General features: G+C 38.4%; 1 protein-coding gene across 1 annotated transcript in view; it reads right to left on the reverse strand.

Moving 5' to 3' along the window:
• Window positions 1-14,765: 14,765 nt before the first annotated feature.
• Window positions 14,766-24,778, reverse strand: part of gfra2a (GDNF family receptor alpha 2a) — an 87,405-nt gene continuing 77,392 nt past the window's right edge. Inside the window, exons 8-9 of the mRNA XM_084388993.1 lie at window positions 19,004-19,048; window positions 14,766-17,691 (exon numbers count right to left, since the gene is read on the reverse strand). Of these exons, the coding sequence (XP_084245119.1) occupies window positions 17,569-17,691; window positions 19,004-19,048 (168 nt within the window). The 3' untranslated portion in view covers window positions 14,766-17,568. The remainder of the gene's footprint in view (window positions 17,692-19,003; window positions 19,049-24,778) is intronic.

Genomic DNA, 24,778 nt, shown 5'->3' on the forward strand with positions numbered 1-24,778 from the left:
GGAACCTACATGTGTGGCTTCTGGACGGGACGAGGCAGGTTTGAGTACCCTACCACCTCAAGTCAAGTCAGCTCATCTTCATTTATATAGTGCTTTTAATAATGTAGATTGTTCCAAAGCAGCTTTACATTGATAATAGGAAATTAAAGTAACAGAGATTATTTTGGCTTTATAGCAGCGCTAGAATAAAGTTATTGTCCAGCTAAAGTTAGTTTGATTGATTCACTTGATTCACACGCAACGATCATTAGTTATTAACTTAGGGGCTGCTAACACGACACCGTTTTAACAGAAAACTCTTAAGTTCTTTCTGCGCAAACTTCAAAAACGCAAACCAGTGAGAACGCAGATGGCGTGCACATGCGCATTACGAGTTCAGTCTATACTGTAGGTATGCGCGTTTGAATATATGTGCGCAGGCGTGTAGTCCTTCCCTACAAATCAACCCTCAACATACTACTTGTCTGGCCTTAAAATTTATAAAACAGAATTTTTATAGCTTCCACGTAGCCACCCGAACCGGAATTATCCCGACAACGCTTTATCTGTAAATAGGTAAAGGGAGGGGAGGGAGGCCTTCACAGGGAAGAGCCTAGATGACATTTCAGGAATGCGCTGTCGTCGCGTCCAGGCGCAGGTCCTTCATCAGATCTGGATACAGCCTGGATCCACCCTGGATCCGGCAGACTGCGGTAAACCTCGGGATAAACAGAGAGACTAATATTAGCGTAGACGCTATTCTTCTTATGATGTAACGAGTACATCAGGATTTATGGGAAGTGTTCCGGGTTCCGGCTGACATAATCTATGCAGCCTAACATTGAATTATAAAAGTCTATAATCTGTTATGTGTATGCTAGGTCAAAGATATATGTTTTTAGTCTAGCTTTGAACTGACAGAGTGTGTCTGCTTCCCGGACAATGTTAGGAAGACTGTTCCAAAGTTTTGGTGCTAAATAGGAAAAGGATCTACTGCCAGCAGCTGATTTTGATATTCTATGTATTATCAACTGGCTGGAATTTTGAGATCGCAATAGACGTGAAGGACTATAATGCGTTAAGAACTCGCTCAAGTACTGCGGAGCTAAACCATTTAGTGTTTTGTAAATAATCAGCAATATTTTACAATTTATAAGATGTTTAATAGGGAGCCAATGCAGTGTTGACAGAACTGGGCTAATATGGTCATACTTCCTGGTTCTGGTAAGTGAAGACACCTGAGCCAGAGTCCTGCACGGGTCCGATTTTGTAAATCCGCACCCGCCCGTACCCGCAGTGCTTAGAACCGCATCCGACCCGTTTTCCGACAGAAGCACTAATTAAAATCCGCACCCGACCCGACCCGCTTAAAATAGAACCGACACCCGACCCGCACCCGAAATAAAATCAGTTTAGCCAATCACATTATAGACACATTTATACACTTGTAACATTTTACCAATCGAACAGACGCGGCTACAACACTATATGCCACGCAATTTCATCTAGCCTACACTTGACAATTTTGGGTTCAAACACGCCCTGCACACCACACATACTTAGCAGTGTTAAATTTGAAAAAATACTGTTCGATAGAACTGATTGCTTTGTTACCACAGTTATCTGCGTGCTTCCTCGGCGATGAAGTTCCACATTTGCGGCTATCCAACACGAAAATGCATGAAGCAAATAAGCCGTTCACAATATTTTCTTCTGATAACTCCAAATTTCTCCCACACACTGGACTTGATTTTTGATGACGTATTGTCGACAACTTTACAATCTCCACTAGCCATTCTTTTCTTCTTCACCTGGTGCTCTTCCCGCGGAGTGTGGACTCCTCTTGGGCTCCAGCGCATGGCGCCTCGCTAACAGACATCTGCTGACCTGCAGGCTGGGTGACACCTAACACATTCACGAGATTCTACAATCTCCGAGTGGAGCCAGTGTCCTCTCGTGTACTCGCTTCAAGTAGCCGGTAACTAGGATCTGCTCAGGTGTCTTCACTTGCTTGCCATTCCACTCCTTGGACTGGATACGTGCAAAATTCTCCTCAGGTGAGTTTCTCTGGGAAGCCCTGAGTTCCTCCAGCACTGTTGACATCAACGCCAGAGTTATGTCTGCGGCAGTTTTCGTGTTGGCTAGGTGCCTCCATGTGCATGGTTCCCCCCCTTGGGCGAATTGAATTTGGACCCCCATTTGTCAGTCACTGATGTAAGTCGGAGAGACTGAAATGAAGCTAGCGCAAGTTCTGCCAGGAAGACTCAATCGGTCACGTCACTAATTACCTCTTCATCTATCCAATCATATAATTTACTGTAGCATAAAAGGGTAGCACTTACACATGTCTGAGTTCGCAGATGCTGTCACTCCAGCACCACCATCCTCCCCGCCTCCACTAAGATGGGACCTTTCTCAAAACCCCTACTCCACAAGTCGGGTCCTCCCTCCATCATCCCCATCACCACCAGACAGGCTACCCCCTCCATCCTGAAGACGTCAGAATGTTCTTTTCCTCCATCCACCCCACCACCACCAGATGGCCCCTTTCCTTACTTCGCCGGGGGTGAGCTGCGCCCCCGCCTCCGTCTTCAGGCGGAACTCGCAGATTCCGTACCCTCTGAATGCGAGTTACGAACGGGGCCTACGCCAAAGAACCTGATTGCTTGCTGAGCTTATAAATAAATGTTATTATTTCAATATCAATTCTCCCGAGTCTTTTTGGTAGAACTGCCACAACCACTGTACTGCTGGAACAGCCGGGAGTTCAGTCTCGGGTCCTCAGCATAACATAATGCGAGATTGCCGCGTTGCTTCCTTTATACCCACGCGGTGGGGCGGAGTTGCGCTATGCAAATTACACAGACCCATGGCATTGTTTTGCCATTGGCTCGTTCTGTAAGAACTCGAAGGTGATGGGCTTCTAAGTGAAACCCCCACTCATGCATACGTAACCGAGACGTTCCCTGTTCTGTTGATTACATTCCTCAGTGTATTAAAGACTCAGTTCTCCTCAGTTTATTGTCACTCGTTAATGTTGGTTATGTGGATTATTTTTGGATTATATACACGGCCAACCCGTGACATACAGATATAATTGCATAAATGATTTACAGATGTAATTACATGCAGGAATTTTTAAATCAATTAGGGTACAATGGGGCTTAAGGCATACCTTAAGAAAATTTATTATTTAAACCCATAGTTTATGATTGCAGAAAAAAAAAAAAAAAGATGTTTTTATTGAACATTGATGGAGCAACAGGTTTAGTGTGAAACGGCACAAGAGTTAACGGCACAGAGCAAGAGCGGAATAAGGCAAAGCCTGGCTGAGATGGTAAATGACCTTGTCTGTCAAATGAGAAAAGAGAGGCTTTGTCTTTGCAAGGTGCTAATTCTTATTGCAGAGGTGTATTGTTGACTAGTGCTGTGCTGTCACCTGCGTCTCTGATACTGACAAGCAGTGGGTGGCACTTCTCAAGAATCTGACTTCACTGAGATGTTTTACCATCTCAGCCAGGCTCTGCCTTTCTCCGCTACTGTTCTGTGGCAGCTTAAGGCTTTAGAAGCCTTTCCTATGCCTCAGCTCAATAATTTGCACGTCCACACACATCCAGCACAGCTCTTTGTGCCGTCAGAGCCAAACACTCTGGCATGACGCCCACACCAAAAGGTCATTAATGCTGGTATCCAGTACACATAATGGACAGCTGTAGACACAAAATGGCCAAATTAAGTCACAGGTGAAACTAAGCAGGAAAATGTCTAACAGCAGTGCACATTTTTAAACTCTTATGCTCACCAAAGATCAAAATGCAGTAAAAAACATGATATTGTAAAAATAAATATTACAATTTAAATAGCTTTATTTCTATTTGAATATATTTTAAAATGTCATTTATTTCTACTATGGCAAAGCTGAATTTTCAGCATCATTACTCCAGGCTTCAGTGACACATCACACTTCATAAATCATTATAATAGGCTGATTTGCTGCTTAAGAAACATTTCTTATTATTATCAATGTTTATTATTAACAAAACATTGTTCTGTGATATTTTTTTAAAGGATTCTTTGGTGAATAGAAGGTTCTAAAGAACTGCGTTTATCTGAGATCTGTTGTAACAATTAAAAAGTCTTTACTGTCACTTTTGAACAATTTAAGTTGTCCTTGCTGAATTAAAGTATTAATTTCTTTCAAAAAGAAAATACAAACTTGCGAAAGGTACTATGCACATACATATATATATATATATATATATATGGCAAAAATGCCATATTTTAAATGGCAAATTCTGGTTTTGGTCTATTTAAATATGTAGCGCTATATCTTTTGAAATGATTTTTTCTTTTTTAAGTGCAGAACCCCCCCACCCTCCTATTCACACACATTCACACTGCGCTGTCAGACACAAGAGAGCGTCACCGATGTGGTATGTTGCGGATCAGAGGTATGGGGGTACAAAGGAGACAGAGATAAAGTAAATAAGAGAAAATGTGTTTAGTAAGCGGGACATGATAGGGCTTATCTCCTTGTTTCTGCACTAGATGGCTGACTCTAGTTACACGCTGATGCATCGTACATTCTTCTAGCTCACAGAGCTAAAAGAAATCATGACACGCACTCCTCCCACGGGGGTTAAACGCAAATCAATTATTCACTACTGAGACCGGAATGCCTTCAGTAAAAGGACTGTTGTTTTGCAGATGTCATCAGACATTTATGTGACATTACAGGTGGAGAACCAAGGGGATCTTTCCCTTCCTTCCTCTGGTTGTTACGGACAGTGAAACAGAGATACATGTCATCTTTGTCAGCTGAAATCAGCAGTGTAGGTCAGGGGGTGAAGCTGTGAGGGACCTTGCAGGAAACATGCATGAATTAAAAGCATGTACTGTATTAAAGGGATAGGTATTTTTCTAATAATTCAACGGCTACCAAACCACAGACATTGTTAAGGTGTTTTATTTCAAGAATTTTGCGAGGTATTTGTCCTTAAAACGCTCTTGTGTTTTGAACTAATTTCTCACGCATCTAATCCCAAGCTTCCAATGCTAATTTCCCTATCGGTAAGCCCCACCCCCCTTAGTTACTGTTGCTAACTTGGACAAACAAACTGCTAAATGTCTTACAATGACAGCTGTCAGTGTGAAAATCTTCTCCCATGATGTTTTTGATAAATCTTGGACACAGAAGGACCACCTCTCGTCAAGGAGCATTCAAGTGGGACTTAAATATGCCATGGAGGGACATATAAAATATTTTAAAATAAAAATGGTGGGTAACAATATTAATTTGGAAGCGAGGGTTTACCGATCACAATGCAAGCGGGAGAAGCCTCATGTTACGGTCGTCAATATGGCGATGATACTCAGCTCTATATCTCTTCGCGCCCCAACGAAACTTCCCAATTCAAGAAATTAACGGAATGCATAGCTGATATAAAAATTTGGATGACTAATAATTTCCTATTACCTAATTCTGAAAAAACAAAACAAAACAGAGTTTCTAATGATTGGACCAAAAACATCTGCACGTACTAACCTAGAATACTGTCTAACAATTGATGGCTGCTCTGTCAAGTCTTCATCGTCGGTTAGGAACTTGGGTGTGCTCTTTCATACCAATCTTTCATTTGAAAGCCACGTTTCTAGCATCTGTAAAACTGAATTCTTCCATCTTAAAAATATATCTAAATTATGACATGCTTTCAATGAAAAATTCGGAACAGTTAGTTCATGACCTCAAGGCTAGATTATTGTAATGCTCTTATGGGTGGTTGCCCTGCACGCATAATAAACAAACTACAGCTGGTCCGAAATGCAGCAGCTAGAGTTCTTACTAGAACCAAGTATGACCATATTAGCCTGGTTCTGTCAACACTGAATTGGCTCCCTATTAAACATTGTATACATTTTAAAATATTGCTGATCACTTACTCTTAACGCATTAAAGTCCGTCGCGTTTATTGCGATCTCAAAACTCTGGCCAGTTGATAATACCTAGAATATCAAAATCGACTGCTGGCGGTAGATCCTTTTCCTATTTAGCACCTAAACTCTGGAACAGTCTTCCTAACATTGTCCGGGAAGCAGACACACTCTGTCAGTTTAAATCTAGACTAAAAACACATCTCTTTAATCTGGCATACACATAGAAAATTATTCATCCCTATTATTCAAATCAGTGAAATGATTATTAGGCTGCATAAATTAGGTCACCCGGAACCGGGAACACTTCCTATAACACCCGGTGTACTCATTACATCACAAGAAGAATGGCATCTATGCTAATGTTAGTCTTTCTGCTTATTACGAGGTTTACTGTAATTAGCTGGATCCAGGCCTTATCCAGATCAGATGGTGGACCTGCGCCTAGACACGATCACAACGCATGATGTAGTCAACCAGATCTGGGCCGTATCCAGATCAGATGGTGGATCTGCACCTAGACTTGACCACAACGCATGATGTAGTCAGCCGGATCCGGGCCGTATCCAGACCAGATGGAGGACCTGCACCTAGACATGACCACAACACATCCCTGAAGTGTCAGCAGAGATTGTGTCAACTAGCCTCTCCCCTGTGAAGGCCTCATCGACACGACAGCCATCAGCAATGATCCTCAACAAACCCATCTCCATACCGGCGTGACTCCGATCTTCAACCAGATGGAATTGGATATTCTGATTGTTCCAAACCAATCTGTCTTCTGACCTATAATGCTGCCTGAATCATAATCAACAATCATAATCGCAGATGACAACATCCAGGATCAACACTCATGTACCGCAGGGTAAGATTAAATTAATTTACATTTAACTAGTTTAATATGGAGAGGAACTGAATTGTAGACCTTCGCTTATGTGTTTTTACCTATAAATTGGATGACGTGAGAACAGTTAGCTATTTAGGTTTGTACGTTAGCAAGACTCACTTTAATTTGTAACTTAATGAGAGTATGACAACCAGAAAATGAACATTTTCGTCTTCATTGGGATTGGTGTCCTAAAGATGTCCGAGTTCCGGTCCCCATGCAACTGATACTCAACTGCCATTGGCTCATCTGTGTTCAAGGGGAGGGGCTTACAGATCAATTTCAAAGCATTATTTAAGAGCTAGTAACAGATATTTGAGCCATTGATAGCATGATTATTGGAGAGAGATTGATACTTAAGTGAAGTGAAGTGTGAAGTGAAGCTGTAAGTTTAACAGCAACGTTACTACCTTGATACTGAAAAATGTCATGCAGTTTTGTTGTAAGATGCAAAACTATTTTATTGATAAAGTCGCAGGGCACCGCTGATGAAAAGTTTACTGTATGTGTGTGTGTTTGTATGGGAGGGAGAGCGGGAGAAAGAGAGCGTGCTTTCCATAGTTAATAGAGTATTATTTTGTGGGCAAAACAAGAAAACAGTGTGACATTTTTATTGTGTCGTTATTTTTTGTATCTTTATTTGTTTGATCATTATTATTTGGTATTTTGGTTCTTTTGCTGTTTTAGGCTCTAAGGACCTTTGAAATAACTGAAATCATTTGGCAAAGTGACATGGACATGGAATGCGGTCAAGACCTGCCTGGAGGTATTTTAGAAGTCCATTTACTAGAAACTAATTACAGACCTGAGATTAAGCTTTCAATAAGGCCATGGTCTGGTTCAAGCAAAAATCTGATTTTTGGTTTGTTTTTGTGCATATTCAGATTGTATCCAGATGGGGTTTTGAAAGTCTGGACAGCAAAAAAACAAACAAAAAAACACATGTAATGTTTTTTATTTATTTATTTATGTATTTGATCTGATTCAAACCACATCTGGAGGTGTTTTAAAATGCGATTCAAATCAGATTTTTACATTCTGCCTGAAAAGACCAATTTTCCTGCAGTCTGAACATAGGCTCAGGGCCAGATGTACTAACGCTTTTGCGCCCACTTCAGGCGTATTTGTTTTGCAAAGTGCGCATAAAACCATGGCGAGGTTTACGGGACAATGAAAGCGCAGACTGCCTGTCGCGGGAACTGAGAATGGCAAAATGCGCTTTTCATGTCATGCATATGCATTCATGGGATGGTCAAGGGGAAAGTGGGAGTGTCACATTAAGAGATGGGAGGGGAAGCGTAAACTGCGCCTAATGTATTCCGCGTTATGTACAGAAAAAGCCGGTGAAAGTGCGCCTCTATTTTGCGCTGAAAATTCTCCGCCTCTTAAAAGCAGGTGTAACTTAGGAAGCGGGTTTCCTGGCATATGCCTCCTGGTGAAATGGCAGCAGTAATCTGAGCAAGACGAAGACATAGGCTAAGGAGACGAGCTGAAAAGATTTTTGCCACAAGAATCACACTTTTTCAGTTGAGTGAAAACGAAATCATTAAGCGTTACAGATTAAGCAGCTACGCAATATTACAGTTACTGGAAGAAATCAAAGATGACATCGAATCTCCGACTCAGCGGTCACATTCCATTCCAGCAGTTGTTAAACTCCTCGCTACATTACAATTATTGGCATCAGGATCATTTCAAACAGTCATAGCATCTACATTTTTGTTTTTGCTGTTTTGCCTGACTTGGTGGCTGATCCATGATGGAAAGAGAGGAGGAGGCCCATTCAATTGCGCGTTTAAATACGCACAATTTACGTATAGTGGGTGGGGACAGGCGCTGATTACTTGATGAACTGCAGATTTGGTACATAACACGCACACTGCGGTTTCACATCAAGCGCTTTCTTCGTCTTGGCCATGGCGCTATTAACGCTGCGTTCGCAAATGTACGTACATCTGGCCCTCAGAGTTTATAATGTGCAAATGTGAGATACTTGCAGTCGTGAGAAAAAAAGTCCAAATTGTGAGATATAAATTAACTGTGAGGCAAAAAGTTACAATCACCTTTTTTATGTTTATTTCATGGCAAAAATAAACTTTTATACTATTTTACGTGACTTGTAATGTAATTGAAATGGGCTTCAGAACTCTCGGTCTGCAGTATTTTAGATAGTGGATTGGCCTGATAGAGAACTGCTGATTTTTGCCCTGTGTAGCTTGTGTGATTGTGTGTGTGTGTGTATGACCACATTATATCTTGACTGTGTGTATCTGTCTGACTCAGCTCAATGGTTTCAGAGGGCAGATGAAGTGCTAATTATTTCAGATATGTACTGGATAAAACATGCCTAGTCCGCACCATTCACTACCCAGAATACCACTGCATTAATCACGTGCGTCAGCACATATTCATAAACACTCATTAAAGCCACAACATTGCACTTCCTCACACAACACTACTCCCTGTCAACGCTAGACAGTTTTCTGAAAAGAAAGTGCAGTCATCTAAGAAATCATAAATATTGTCTGATGAACTCAGTGTGGGAAGTCATGATCACCAGTTCTAAACCAATTTGACAGATAATCTTAAAGGGGTGGTATAATGCCCTTTTCACAAGATGTAAAATAAGTCTCTGATGTCCCCAGTTTGTATGTGAAATTTTAGCTCAAAATACCCCACGGGTATTTTTATATATCATATTAAAGTTGTCACTTTTCGAGGGTGAGCAAAAACGCACCATTTTGTGTCTGTTCCTTTAAATGCAAATGAGCTGCTGCTCCCGGCACAGAGGGCTAACCCGGGAGGAATGCCGTGTAGTCCCTACCAGTCGTTTGTTGTAGTCCTTAAAAAGCAATTTCTTTAAAAGAAAATATCTCCCTTTGCTTTGAACTTTGAGCATTGAAACTTGCAGATGTTGTTAATGCTCAAACAGCAACATTACACACTAACTAAAGTTAGAAAAGTGAAATCATAATCAACCACCCCTTTAAATTATTATAAATGTCCCTCAAAGATAAATACAAATCAGATTTGGTTAGCAGAAAATAAAATGTTTATTGTTATAAATACTAATTTAATATAAATAGAACATCACATTTTCTTGTTACCCGAAGCCCAATTCTATTATCACAACAACAACATTATATATATATATATATGAAATAACATGAATCAAGAAGAAATATCTCTATATTGAAGATAATGTGTTTTCTGGAGCATGTTGAAGGTTGTTATGGGACTTTGCCAGTGGAACAAATTACCTCAAAGATTGAACCACAGGCTTTTCAGGAGATTGTAAAAAAAAAAAAAAAAAAAAAAAACATTTGGAAAGACATATTGACTAGTAACGTTCCAATAGAGGCAGATCGTCAAATTATTCTAGGAGGTAAAACCTGGATTCTAAAGAACTGCTTAACACTTTCCAAGCAATTACACTTGAACGGAGACAAAATTCAACTTCAGCTCAGCCATAATCTTCATCTGTAATTCTACATCACAACAACAACAATATCTGCATCTGCTTCATTGAGATAAAATAGTGCAAATAGAAAATATCCAAGTAAATAACTTGTGATTTACACAATCATTTCAAAATGAATTGTTCTTGCTCCAGAGCTTATTTCTGGTTGGTCTACGAGAAGATGGAACAGACATGGAAATTGTGGAGTTTGTAAAGTCTATAAGCTGGTGCAAAGCAGAGGCAGAAACATGCAGAGCTTGGCAGATGGTAAGACATCTTAGGGAAGTCAAATGCTTAAAGCTTGTCACCGACTGCTCGCCAATATCAGAGGCGAAGGTGACTGCAAAATATTTACCCTTTCACTTCTTCAACAAGAATTAGTAACTTGCTGTGCTGAAATATTTTTAGAAATGTTTTGAAATGACTTCACACATATTTTGCGCGCTTTAAGATCAGACGTGGCAAATGCACTGACATATTGGATAGAAATGGAATGAAACTCAAAGTGAAAAATGCAGCTGTCACACGCTGAACCAAAGACAGCCTAAACAGCAGGGGGGTATGGATTGTTTTGTCTCTTGTTTCATCACATTTGACAATGTCATTAAACTCAAACACAGGCAAAATCTTGACTCATATTCAGTTTGGAAGTTTTACGTCGCCTCTCGTCTCCTCTCTCCAAGACATTTAGATTTGATTGATAAAATAAATAAAAGTCTAGATAAAAGAGTGTTATCTCTTCCTCCTTACTGCTGTCTGGATTATCAACAGGCTGCTTTATAGGGGCGTCACGTACAAGTGGGTGAACAGAGTATGAATACACTTAATATGCGGTTGGAACTGATTAGCCTCTCATTTATGAAAAGGCCCCATTTCTGCAGGAAATAAAAAGTGCTTTGTTGATTTTCTTCGATTCTCATTCTGGGTGTTTTCGCTTGCAGATGTACAGTGGTGGTCAAAATTGATGGCACCCCTGATAAATATGATAAAAAATGGCTGTAAAAAATAAATCTGCATTGTTTATCCTTTTGATCTTTCATTCAAAAAATTCACAAAAATCTAACCTTTCATTGAAGTAAAAGAATTGAAAGTGGGGGGTAAATCACATTATAAAATAAATGTTTTTCTCCAAAACACGCTGGCCATAATTGTTGGCACCCTGTTATTAAATACTTTCTGCAACCTCCTTTTGCCAAGATAACAGATCTGAGTCTTCTCCTATAATGCCTGATGAGTTTGGAGAACACCTGACAAGAGATCCGAGACCATTCCTCCATACAGAATCTCTCCAGATCCTTCAGATTCACAAGTTCATGTTGGTGCTTCTTCTCTTCAGTTCACTCCTCTCATCAGGTCAGGGAACTGGGACGGTCATGGCAGAAGCTTCATTTTGTGCTCAGTTACACATTTTTGTGTTGATTTTGATGTTCGTTTTGGACCGTTGTCCTGATGGAAGATCCAACCACGGCCCATTATAAGATTTCTAGCAGAGGCCGTCAGGTTTTGATTTTTTATCTGTTGGTATTTGCTAGAATCCATAATACCATGTATCTGAACAAGATGTCCAGGACCTCCAGCAAATAAATAGGCCCACAACATATAAGATCCAGGAGTATATTTAACCGTAGGCATGGGGTACTCTTCATCCCTGTTTGCACCAAACACATCTGGTGGGTTTGCTGCCAAAAAGCCCTTTTTTTGTTTCATCTGACCACAGAATCCAGTCCCTTTTGAAGATCCAGTCATGTCTGACCACTGAATATGCTGGAGTTTACTTTTGGAGGAGCGAGGAGGATTTTTCTTGAAACCCTCCCAAACAACATGTGGGAATGTAGGGGTTGTTTGATACATTTCTTTTAGGCTTTCTGACCCCCAAAACTCAACTAGTCTCTGCAATTCTCCATCTGTGAGCCTTGGAGAGTCTTTGGCCACTCAAACTTTCATCCTCGCCGTGCATTAAGACAGTATAGACACACGTCCTCTTCCTGGCAGATTCGTAACATCTTTAGTTGATTATAACTTCTTAATTATTGCCCTGATGGTCAAAATGGGGATTTTCAATTCTTTAGATATTTTCTTACAGCCACTTTCTATTTTGTGAAGCTCAACAATCTTTTGCTGCACATCAGAACTATATTCTTTGGTTTTACTCATTGTGATGGATGATTAAGGGAATTTGGCCTTTGTGTTTCCTCATATTTAAACTCCTGTGAAACAAGAAGTCATAGCTGGACAATTTCATGTTCCTAGTCACCCTGGTGTGCTAAAAAAGTTAAATATTAATGGGAATACACTTCAGAGATATTTTTCTCATAAAAAAATTCTAGGGGTGCCAACAATTATAGCCAGCGTGTTTTGGAGAAAAACATTTATTTCATAATGTGATTTACCCCCCAATTTCAATTCTTTCACTTCAATGAAAGGTTCGATTTTTGCGAATTTTTTGAAGGAAAGATCAAAAGGATAAACAATGCAGATTTATTTTTTTACAGCCATTTTTTATCATATTTATCAGGGGTGCCATCAATTTTGACCACCACTGTATTTCATTTTGGGATTAAATGGTGAAATAATATGACAAAGGATATATAACCATAACATACAGCACAAGCTATCCATTACAATGCCTGGTACAAATTGTATGATTTTGGGCTGTCACAGGCAAAAGGTGACCAATCGTGGCGATTTCTGTGGTCGTGGCTCCTAAACGGTGGTCCTACGTCGTACAGTGAGAGATTCAAAGATGGCCATTGCCACGTTCTTGCAACCGAAGATAGCCTTTCTGACAGTGTCAGAAATTTAGCAGTGCTACGACCTACATCTTCTGACCTCCAAAATTGGCATCCCAAGTTGGTCTCTTTTCCATAGTCCGTATTCTCTTCTTTCGCTTCCTCCTCTTTTTTTCAGCACACATAAAACCCCAATTGCCAAAGTGCAATTCATCTTGCTCCAGTTTACCTCTAGCGAATGCTGATGACATTTTATTCTTTACTATTTTATACAGTTTATTCTTTATTATACTAAGTTGTGTCATAGCCTACGATTCAATAGGTGCCATCATCATACAGTCTACATACATGTCGTACCCAAGTTTATTAGATCCGTGTGATTTGTAATGATCTTATAGGATTGCCAAACTTGCGGTCTGTATCAGGCATTTGACAATTACTGAGATGCAGCTTCAAATATAGACCCTGCTAGGACCAAATTCTGTATAATGAAGGTGGATCCCAAATGGATCTTTAAGTATATATGTCAAACTTGTTTCAACAGTGTGTGTGAAGATAAAAAATGGCCAGTGAAGAAATTGCTCACAAATGAAAATGTCTCTTGAGATGAAGTTTGGACAAAATGACCTGATAACATCTTAACATTGTGCGATAAAGCTTATTGAGCTGGTGGATATAAAGGAAAGTGGGATGCAATTGTTCTTTGTTTAACTAGATGGGAATGTCTCAAAGGCATATATTACTCTATACCAGTACAATATAAAAAGCAGAGACCAGCAGTCATATAGTGGTATAATTTAGAACTGGTGGAAGACGTTAACAAAACTGGAATCTATCAGGCAATTCCAAAGACATGACCGAAAACAGGAATACTGATGATAAATTATGTTTTCATAATGTTTATCTATAGGGTTATTATACCATTTTTAAAACTATTGTATGTTAAAGATAAAAATACTGTTATTCCAGCTGCAGAGACAAAACGTGTTGTACCTTCTTGCTCTGTGGTTTGTTTGAGTATCATGAAATGCCCAACAACAGCTCAACAAATAGTGTGAGTTTGGGGCGTGGCTATTGTTTGACTGACCAATGGAATTATAGGAAATGTTTGGGATACCTGTTTATAAATGAAGACTTATTTTGCATGGTTCCTTGCACAATACTATGTTATGACCTCAAAACACTTTTATCATAGTGCATGATTTGCAAATGAATACATTTTGATGTTTGCATCACATAATCATCTCCATATTTATGGCTTTCCTACGTTGCTCAGTAGTTCACCTGGTACAGTGTTGCATTTGTGATACAGAGCACTCAGGTACGAGTCCTGTGAAACACGAGTCACAGCATTTGATAAAAGAGCTCAAAGACTTGTAGAAGCAAGCTGAAATGGTATGTTTGCTTCAGCAAATGAGTTTTTATCACACATTTGCTTTTGTTAACATTATTGGTTAGGTTTAGTGTAGGTGGTACATTACTTTCAAACACAAACCTTTTAGAGTCACTCACCGAACATTTCATTTCCGAACTGCCGCGATACGTACAACAACTAGGCCTAACATAAAACGTTGTCTGATTGACGTTCATCTGTTCTGGATAAATCTGAACCTGCATTTAGAGCCACTCATTGGACAGGAAGCAATGGATCTTGCAGCAATGTCATCACAAGTCAGTTTTTCCAGTGAGCCTGGGTTGGTAAATCTAACTAACACAGATATTTTTGCCAATTTGCAACAAGCCTTTTATTGTTGTCCTCAACACAAAACAAATGTGGAAAGCAGTAAAAATTGAAGTGGCTTTATTGATCAGGAAACAAGCACAGCATTAGCATATCTGGAGCTCACAGCAGTCTACAAAGGGAGGTGACCCTTACATCAAAGCAGTGATGAGATGACGTAGAACTCTGCTAATTCCAGAGGTGATCAAATCACAATGGTTTATCAAAGTCATGTGACACAGCAAAAGCTCCATTGAATGTCTCTGTGAAGTGCTACTCTTTTTCATAGTTCATTTCTTTGCGTCTAAAACTTACATTCGTCAAATGGTCTCATCTTGATACCAAATCCCCTCCTCGCCTGACCATAGCTAAAAATCTTATACACAAACGTACTGTACATGTAGGCTACACACACACTCAACAATCACACACCTCTGTATCAACCAGTCACAACATTATCCAAACCCCAGTAGGCCTTTTTGATATACAATACAGAATCAACACTGTTTTTGGGAGTATGTGGCGGATGCTTTCCATCTCAGGTACATTGAGATTCAAATTCACTTTGTTTTTTTTTGTTAAAAGGTTGAAAGACTAAATGTGAACTGACACCTTTCATTGTGTTTCTTAGATTTCATTCATCGCTACTTTTGTTCCCGCCGAATATGACAGCACAGTTTTGAAAATAATTTCAAAGCAAGGATTGCGATATCAGTGTCTGGTGACAGGATCATTTTTCTTTTCATTTGAATTTGTTCTTGTTCTCACTCAACAATGACTTTTGACTTAATACCTCCCTTAAAATATATATACTTTTTTTTTTTTTTTTTTCAAAAAGGCAGCATACTTCAAAAAATATACTGTTTATATATTTATCTATTCCAGATGTTTCAACAAAAGTAAAGGTCCTTGCACACTGAGTGCAAAACTTTCGTATGCCTTTTTCGTATTCGTTATTCGGTGGCTCTGAATTGTCAAAACACCTCTTAAAATACTTGCTATAACGTTCTGCGTCATTTCTGTTTATTTGCGGAAAACGCAGAAAATCGAACCCGATCAGTATTTTTTATGACAGACGAAAGGTTCGGAGGCAGTGTGTAAACGTGATTGACACAACGTGAGGTCGTATTTGTTTGTTTTTTTACGTGCGAAATTTTCGGATGAGAATTTCGGACTCTGTGTGCAAGGACCTAGTCTTGGAACATTCACACGAAATGAGAAAATCTGGTAAAATAGAGCTGATTATTACATCACTGCGTCCTTTTAGAAACAATGTAATCTTAGATTACTCATAAATCTTTTGGTACTAAAAAGTATTTAATCTATTAATGAAAAAAAAAAAAAAAATTGCCTGTTGATGTTTATCTGTTTTGACAGATGGATCCCCACTGATACGACATTTCTTTAATGTGTTTCCATTGCATTATTGTCATATTTACACAAAGAATGTTCATATTTATCATTTGCTTTGCAATTGTACGTATATAACAAGCCTATAGGACACAATATATAAATCTTTTTAGTTTTGACCTTTACATTTATATATATATTTATATCGATGTCTGTTTGTTAATAACTTCAGTGTTTGGAATGTTGATAAAAGAGTCATACGTTTCTAGTGCATTTACTGAACCTGTGAATTGAGGTGAGTACATTTTTAGAAACATTCCGAACATCAAAACTCGGCATCGACCTTTCTCCACACAGCGGCTAGAAAATAATGAGGAGGAAAAACAAAGAGTAAGGCCACATCAGAAATTGCACACAATGATTCACATGACGATGAATGTCCCAAAACGGTTCCCATTTTTTGTCAGGGTTTTTCTTGTGTAGAACCAGAGACAGAATATGCCATGACTATTAATGGTTAGTGGTATGAGCACCTCCAGGTTTTTCTCAGTCATGCAGTTCTTGTCACTCCCACTGCTCGTCTAGAACTTTCTCTAGGGTCTCTTCATCTTTCATTTAAAGACAACACATAATAATTAACAGCTGTACTTTTGGAAAGAAAAACATTCATATTCACAGACAAAATTATACATGTGTGGGCAGCCCATTGACATTGCGAACCCACACGGAAGCAGTTTCCAAAGATCTACTTCTCCTGTTGATCCACTGGTACGCTTTCATCAACTTCATCTCAACATTCCTTTTCTTTTTCAAATTGATCAAACTAAGTAGAGAATGTGACTAAGAGAGCTGTCGCCCGTGACATCCACCTTGCGCCGTGTCGACAGGGTACAGATTTAAACTTCAAACACTTCACATTTAAAAGAACCACTGGAAAGTAATTACTCCTGTTCGACTGGTGGACAAAAGAAGGAAAAAAAAGACGGAACTGAAAAGGAATAATCACAATGAGAAAGCTAAAGCAGCTGTCAAAGAAGAGCGTGGCAAATCCAATAAATGGGCAGTGGGCCGGGATGGAGAATGCCTCTCAGAGATGGTGTAATACAATGCTAATTCAGGCCTGATGGGTGCTTCGAGACGCCCTTTTTATGGGCGGTGTGGGCGGCAGGAAGTAGAACAGTAGACTGGAAAGCTTTGTGCCTGGGTCTATAGTTGCAGGTCCACCAATCAGGCGCATTACAGGTCTTCAACTTTGGAATCAAGCGGCTAAGTACGCAATATCTGTTTCTTGGCCGTTTGCTCGTTCGCTATGCAACTTTCTCAATCGGCCATGGCAAAGATGCAGCAGACTTTTCGATATGTGTCTCTGTGTTCTTTCTGTTTGGTGTTCATTTGAAAGAAAGAAAGAAAGCTGCAGTAGAGGAGAGAGGCGTGAGTTTGGTCTGAAGATGATCATGAGGGGGTTTCCATCAGCCTTGGCCTCACTGTGCTGGCTTATGAAGCTCAGGTAGTTCTACATAGTGAGGTTTCCAAGAGCAAACAACAGACCGAGCATCAAAACATCAGTTAGGGCTTTTGTGCCTGGACTTGAATTTGTGGGGACTTCTACTCTTGTGTTCGGTGGGCTGCCAGGAACCTGTGAACAAACAAACAAAATAATAGGTCACACTTTAGATTAGAATCCAATTCTCACCTAATTTTGCCTCAGTATACTCCTAATTACTGCTTATTAATAGTTCGTAAGGTAGTTGTTAAGTTTAGGTATTGGGTAGGATTAAGGATGTAGAATATGGTCATGCAGAATAAAGCATTACTATGAGCTTTATAAGTACCAATAAACTGCCAATATCCTAGTAATATGCATGCTAATAAGCAACTAGTTAATAGTGAAAATTGGACAGTAAACTAAAGTGTTACCAAATAACCAAATAAGTCCAGGTCACATTTTACTAAAACAAACAAACAAACAAAAAAAGATATATATGTATTTATAGTATTGTATAGCATTATATATATTATATTGAAGGTTATTAGGACCATTACTATTTATAAGTATTATTATTATTATTGTTGTTCATTTATTGACATTATTTTCATGATACTACAGTTGCATATTGTTGACAAATACAACCAAAATGCTTCAGATTTGTTTTTTCTGTTTTTTTTGGTAATGTTAACTACTCAATAACTTTTATAGAATATTATAGAATAACTCATTATTTCATATTTCACATTATTTTCAGTGGTGATTGCCATTTCATTCTCATTACTTAAAATATAACAGTAATAATATATATATATATATATATATATATAATTTATTTATTTATTTTACTTTGTGACTGACATTATTTTCATGATACTACAGTTGCATTTAGTTGACAAATACTTTAATACCACCATTCATATATAATATATAATTAACATATAATTATAATTATTTTCAATGGTCATTTGATTGTCATTCCATTTGATTGTTATTTCATTCTTATTACTCCATTTGATTATTTCATTTTCATTCTTCATTTATAATTACCGTAATATCAATTATTATTATTATTAGTCATGAAAATAATGCCACAATGCATAGAATTCTAATGCTCCTTAAAATGGATTCATTTGTAAAGATGAAAATATAAAACATGCTAAATAAAATGTCTTATATATTTCTCAGTTTTGGTGTATAATATGACCCGGACAAGTTCTTGACAGCTTTTGTGAGATTTACCCAAACCCTCTAAAGCTTTTGCAGCACATGCAAGTGACTGTACAAGGGAAATGTCTAATTATAACACATTTACAATAAAGCCACAATGCATGCTCTTGTGCAATAATGCTCTGGACACATGGTAGTCATCAAGCCTTTCCCCCTCATGCACAAGCAAGATATCCTTCTAGATAATGCTTGAACTCACTGACTTGGATCATTTCATCTCTGCACTTCTTACCTCACTTTCGCAGATGTAGTCTTTTGCTTGATAGCAATCAAATTCCTGCAAGGAAATAAGGTTATCCTTAAAATGTGTAATTAAGTATAATATGATGGTGTCTTATTTGAAAGGACCTACTGTATCTGTCTGTAATGCATATCTATCTTCTCTATCATCTGACAATTAATCAAATGTGAAGAACCAGACTCTCTGATATGTCTTTCTTTTATAGATTTTTTGGGGGGTCAACACCCCAAGCATATTGCAGTCCAGTTTAATAACTGAACCAGTTTGACAGAGGAGTTCAAAGTGTTTCCAGGAGAAGTTTTGAGAACAAATTCCAAAATTTAATTCCAAAATGTTGAGTCAGACTATAAAATGTGCATAACAACACATGCAAATACATTGTAATCTTCTAAATGGGTCTCTGTGTGTGTTCTGCTCTGATAGGGCTCTTCCTCAGATCTGTAAAGCGTAATAAAGGGATTGATGAGGCTCTTGCAGAAGCATGATTTATCTGAACTACAGGGATATCAATCAAAATATGTCATTATGCCACTCAGTTCTAAAGCTTGCACTCAAAGAGATGTCATTCTGCGCAGTGCTGAAGAAAGGGAATATTGTTGTAACTAGCTGGTACTTGGACATTTTGATTTGCTTAAAGGTGGTACCTGGCTTAAAATATCCAAAAACCACTAGAACAATGTTAAATATTTTGTTGATTTTTGTACTTACATTATCCCAAATGTTTCTTAGGATTTTTAAATCTAGAGAAATAAGCAGTTTTAACCAGGACACGGACCGTGTCCGTGCGTCGCCTATCAATGACATTGCTACCCTCGTTTTCCGGTTTTATTTTGTAGAAACCATGGAAACACCAAAGACGCTTTAATATATGGGGCCCTATCTTGCACCCAGCGCAATTGACTTTGTTCACAGACGCATGTATCATTCCTATTTTGTGTGCACAACGCGCATACACTTTGATTCTCTCATCTACACAGAAGCAGCAGTTTTCATTTTTGCAAATCATACATTATTACGATAGATAGATAGATAGATAGATAGATAGATAGATAGATAGATAGATAGATAGATAGATAGATAGATAGATATACAATTTATTATAAAAGCATACATCTAGCTTACACATTTACCCAAATTATCATACGCCTTTTTAACCGAAGTTAATTTGGGTGTGTTTCTCCATCCCCAACGTCCCTGACGAGAGCGTTGCTCTCCTTGGCTGTGAACCGCTCCTGGCGCGCGCCTGGCAAATCCGCCGTTACAATAGGAATCCACTTTAGAACAAGCGCGCCTGCTCTTAAAGGGAATGTGAGATGATGCTCTGATTGGTTTATTTCACGTTACGCCCAAACCACACCTATGAATAATGAAGCTACTTCAGACCAACCCATTTTAGATTTGCGCCTGGCGCAAGAGTCAATTATCCCGCCGGGAAAATAGCAACAGCGCCAAGACCCGCCCACAAAGTTACTTGCGCTTTGCGCTTTGACACTTGCGTTTCAGATCGTTAAAATAGGGCCCATGATGTGTTTAATTAGACAGGTGAGCAACTGTTTGGATACATTCATCGACAGAAAACGAATAATTTTTATATAGCTCAACAAAGTTAGTCTTTTTGTTTAAATCTCGTTTTCTTGATGTACCGCGAGTACCATATTTACCATGCCTAATATCGACCTAGCTTACCGCAGTGTGCAACAAGTGACTCATTTAGTAGCCGCCGCGCGGACGCACAGAGTAGCATTATAACAACTTTCATCACACTCAAATGTATCTAATATGATAAAACAGCACTGCGTTACCCCACATACGCATGTCCGTTATAAGCGGAAGCGGCGTCTGCGGCATAATAAAAGCTCCACTGCTCTCGAGCTGTGTGTCGTGCCTGTCTCTCATTAGCAATTGCTACACCGGCTCGTTCCGCTCCTACAGTAACTTTAATACATTACCGGTCATCCATGAATATGATTTCTGCCCGTGTCCCTTCGTATTCTCCACCGGCTGTAGAGGTGAAGACAACAACTCCCATGATTCTGCGAAATCAAGGTGTCATCAAGCTACGCCTTTGTTTTGAATAAATGACCTCTAGTGGCGAAAAGTTACATAGTGTGCCTTTAATAACGATTTTCCGAATTTAATTTAAATAAATACAAATAGAAAAAAAAAGTTACTACTACAGTATTTTTACTTCAAAATTTCACTTTTAATTCAATGTATTATTTAATAACGATTTTCCGAATTTAATTTAAATAAATACAAATAAAAAAAAAGTGACTACTACAGTATTTTTACTTCAAAATTTCACTTTTAATTCAATTTATTATTTACTAGCCATTTTTTTACTAGCAATTTCTTTTTCTTTTTTTTTGTGCTTTTCACTGAGACCTAGAAATTTGACATTTACATGTCCTGCATTTGTGCTAAAAGTTCTGTTAAATAAACTCGTATAATATAGACAGACATACATTGTCCCATTCTACTCATCTTGCTTTATTTTAAGCCAACGCTTTTGGCCATCTTCTTTTAATTGGCTGAATTCTCATAAGGCCTTGTATACTTCTGAAGGTCTTTGCAAGGAGGTGCAAATCATTCCCTTCCTATTCACTCATATAACCATACATTTATTCCTGCATCTAAAGTTGTAAAATTCTGTTCCCCAAACAAGGTCATCAAAGCTTGTTTGTCAAGACGTCGCCGCGGCATTGTTTATGACAAAGAACGATGGAATTGAACTAGTGCACTCGCACAGACACAGACTCTCCCTAATCCAATAAATCTGTTTTCAATTATGTTAGAATAAAGACTGAGACCTTTCAGCCGGGCCTGGAGTACATCTGCGCGCCCAGGTTGGCATTTGCAATAAGCCCACTGAGGCTTAGAAGAGATGCAATCATCTCCCGACACCTTCAAGATAGGACAAAAGTATAGCGCGTGGACAATGACGATGTCCAGTCTCGGTTTTGAATTGTTTCTAGAGATATCAAGAACACCTCTCAGCGCTTTGTAATTAAAATCGCATTCTTGCAGCAACATCCTGCATATGTTTGCCTCTCTCAAAGCTGTTGGTTTAATCAGGAGCTGTAGTGCCGAAAACCGAACAGCCACATGACACATGCAATGGCCAGGAGGCAGAGACTGTATCCCATAGGGATTTAGTGCCTCAATTTGTGTCCGCTGTGTGCTGCTGCCTTAGTCAGCCTTCTCTCCACACAATGCTATTTACCCGAGACTCAATCGATCTTAATCTTCCCTCCTCTGATTAAAAGGTAGAGCATGAAGCACTATTAGAATGAGTGATTTCAAGATGTTTTGAAAGTAAGTGCATTATATGAGCTGTTAAAGTGCGTGTGGAATTTCACCTCAAACCCCTGCGTCTTATTCATGAACAACCCGTAACCAGTGTAAGAAAGTGTGATAATTGCTGTGGTTATTTTAATCAAGCCATTTTGATTCTTTGCAATAAAGACACACCTCTTTCTAGCCTTGCTACACAATGTGCCATATTCAATTAGCATTGAGCTATGGTGTTTGATACATATTCTGCTGATAATGGCAGTAATTCTACAAATGATGATCTCATGATGGAGTTATAACCACACATACAAGTATGTGCAAGACACTTGGTAAAGTTAAGTGCACTAAAGAGCCAAATCAGTACATGCCGTTTCAATGAATCCATTTTAAACTGATTCCTTGGAAACACTTTTGTTAACTACATTAGTTAACATGAACTAACAATGGAAAATACTTCTAAAGCATTTATTAATTATTTTAATTTACACTCTGTGTAATTACTGCATCCTGTTAATATACAACAATACTGAGGTGCAAATAGCATCTGCCACTAATTATAAGTAAATAGCATCTAACAACTATTTGCAGATTGCAAATAACTGCTAATTTTATATCGTGTAAATAAGTACTTAGTGCTGTAAATAAATACTGTAAAAAAAAATATTGATCACTGTTAGGTAATGTAAGTTAATGCATTATCTAACGTTAACTAAATCGACCTTGTTGTAAAGTGTTACAGATTCGTAAAATGGTAACACTTTACAATAAGGTTCATTAGTTAACATTAATTAATGTATTAACTAACATGAACTAACAATGAGCAATACATTTGTTACAGTGTTAGTTAATCTTTGTTAACGTTAGTTAATAAAAATACAGCTGTTCATTGTTTGTTCATGTTATTTCCAGTGCATTAATTGATGTTAACAAATACAACCTTTAATTTTAATGACATACTAGTAAATGTTGAAATTAATATTAACTAAGATTAATAAATGCCGTAGAAGTATTGTTCATTCTTATTTCATGTTAACTAAGGTAGTTAACTAATGTTAACTAATGAATCTTATTGTAAAGTGTTACCGGTAACACTTTGTTACAAGTATACAGTAATAAAGTACTTACAAATCATTAACAAACTATTAATTTATAGTTTATATAGTCTCTACATTGTTAATATATTAACAGGCTATATACAGTATAAATAGTGAGTTCATTCGTTGTCACTGTAATTAACACAATTATTATTGTTTAACTAATCAATTAAGTGCTTTAAACCAACTTTTATTGGACATTAATTGCATTCATATTAAGTGTTGCTTAAAACGTTTACAACTATATTAATCGTGCACACACACACACACACACACACACACACACACGTTAATTACAGTGACAGTAAATGAAGAACTCAACTTATCAACAAATGTAGATAGTACAATATATTTAAAACTTGTTGATTATTTAATTTTGCATCACTCAAAATCGGCTTGCAAGATTTCACGACATGCAATTGTGCCGTGCCGATTGTGTTCAGCACAGAGGTGTTTTTGCTGTGTTTTGCACCATTGCCTGATTTGCATAATTCATTAAGCGAATAGGGTGCTAAAACAACCCATGCTAATAAACAGCACTATCGGTAGGTGCAATTCAATCTTAGTGAATTCACCCCATAGTGTTTATATCTTCCTGTTCATGCCCATAGCCGCAAATCAGTTAAAAGTGAGTTTCGACAAAGGAAATAATACTACAGTTACCAATATCTAATTATTTATCTGTGTTTGTGTATGGTCTTTCTTTTGTTTTATGTGTCATTTCACCTGATGTATGAATAAAGTGATTGTGTTGAATTAGCGTTAGCTCATGCAGTGAACTTTTAGCGTCTCCTGTGTAAACATGCATAATTAGATGCAGGCTTAGGCAAAAGCCAGAACTGCCAGAACTGCAGCTGGCAAAGAGAGCGAGAGAGAGACAGAGCGAGAGACGGAGGAGGGGACGGAAATTGTGTGTTGACAGGCGAGGATGTTGGTGGGGGTGAGAGAAACAGAGGACAGTGACTAAAAGCCAATTAATTAGCGAGAGCGGTGATGTGTGTCAGCTGCCTGTTGACATCAGCCCAGATCTCTGTTCACAGCTCTGCTAATGTCTCATCTCTCCCCTTTGCTTTTCAACATCTCCCTCCATTTCTCTTCCACTCATTCACATCTCATCTCTTTGCATTAGAACTCTCACACTTGCCCTGATTGTTTACACAGAAACACATAGAAAGACACCGACGTGTAGTCTCGCACCGCTACATACATCTCTGCTCAAACAAACCAACACAAATACTCGCAAAATCATGCATCCTGGTACACAGGATCTTGTAAGAACAAACCACGCTTCACATAAAACCGTACATAGGTGCACAGATCAGCAGGCCAATAAACATTGCGTACACTGACAAAAAAAAAAAAAAAAAAAAAAAAACCG

Source organism: Rutilus rutilus, assembly GCF_951802725.1.
Source record: "Rutilus rutilus genome assembly, chromosome: 19".
NCBI classification, from domain to species: Eukaryota; Metazoa; Chordata; class Actinopteri; order Cypriniformes; family Leuciscidae; genus Rutilus; species Rutilus rutilus.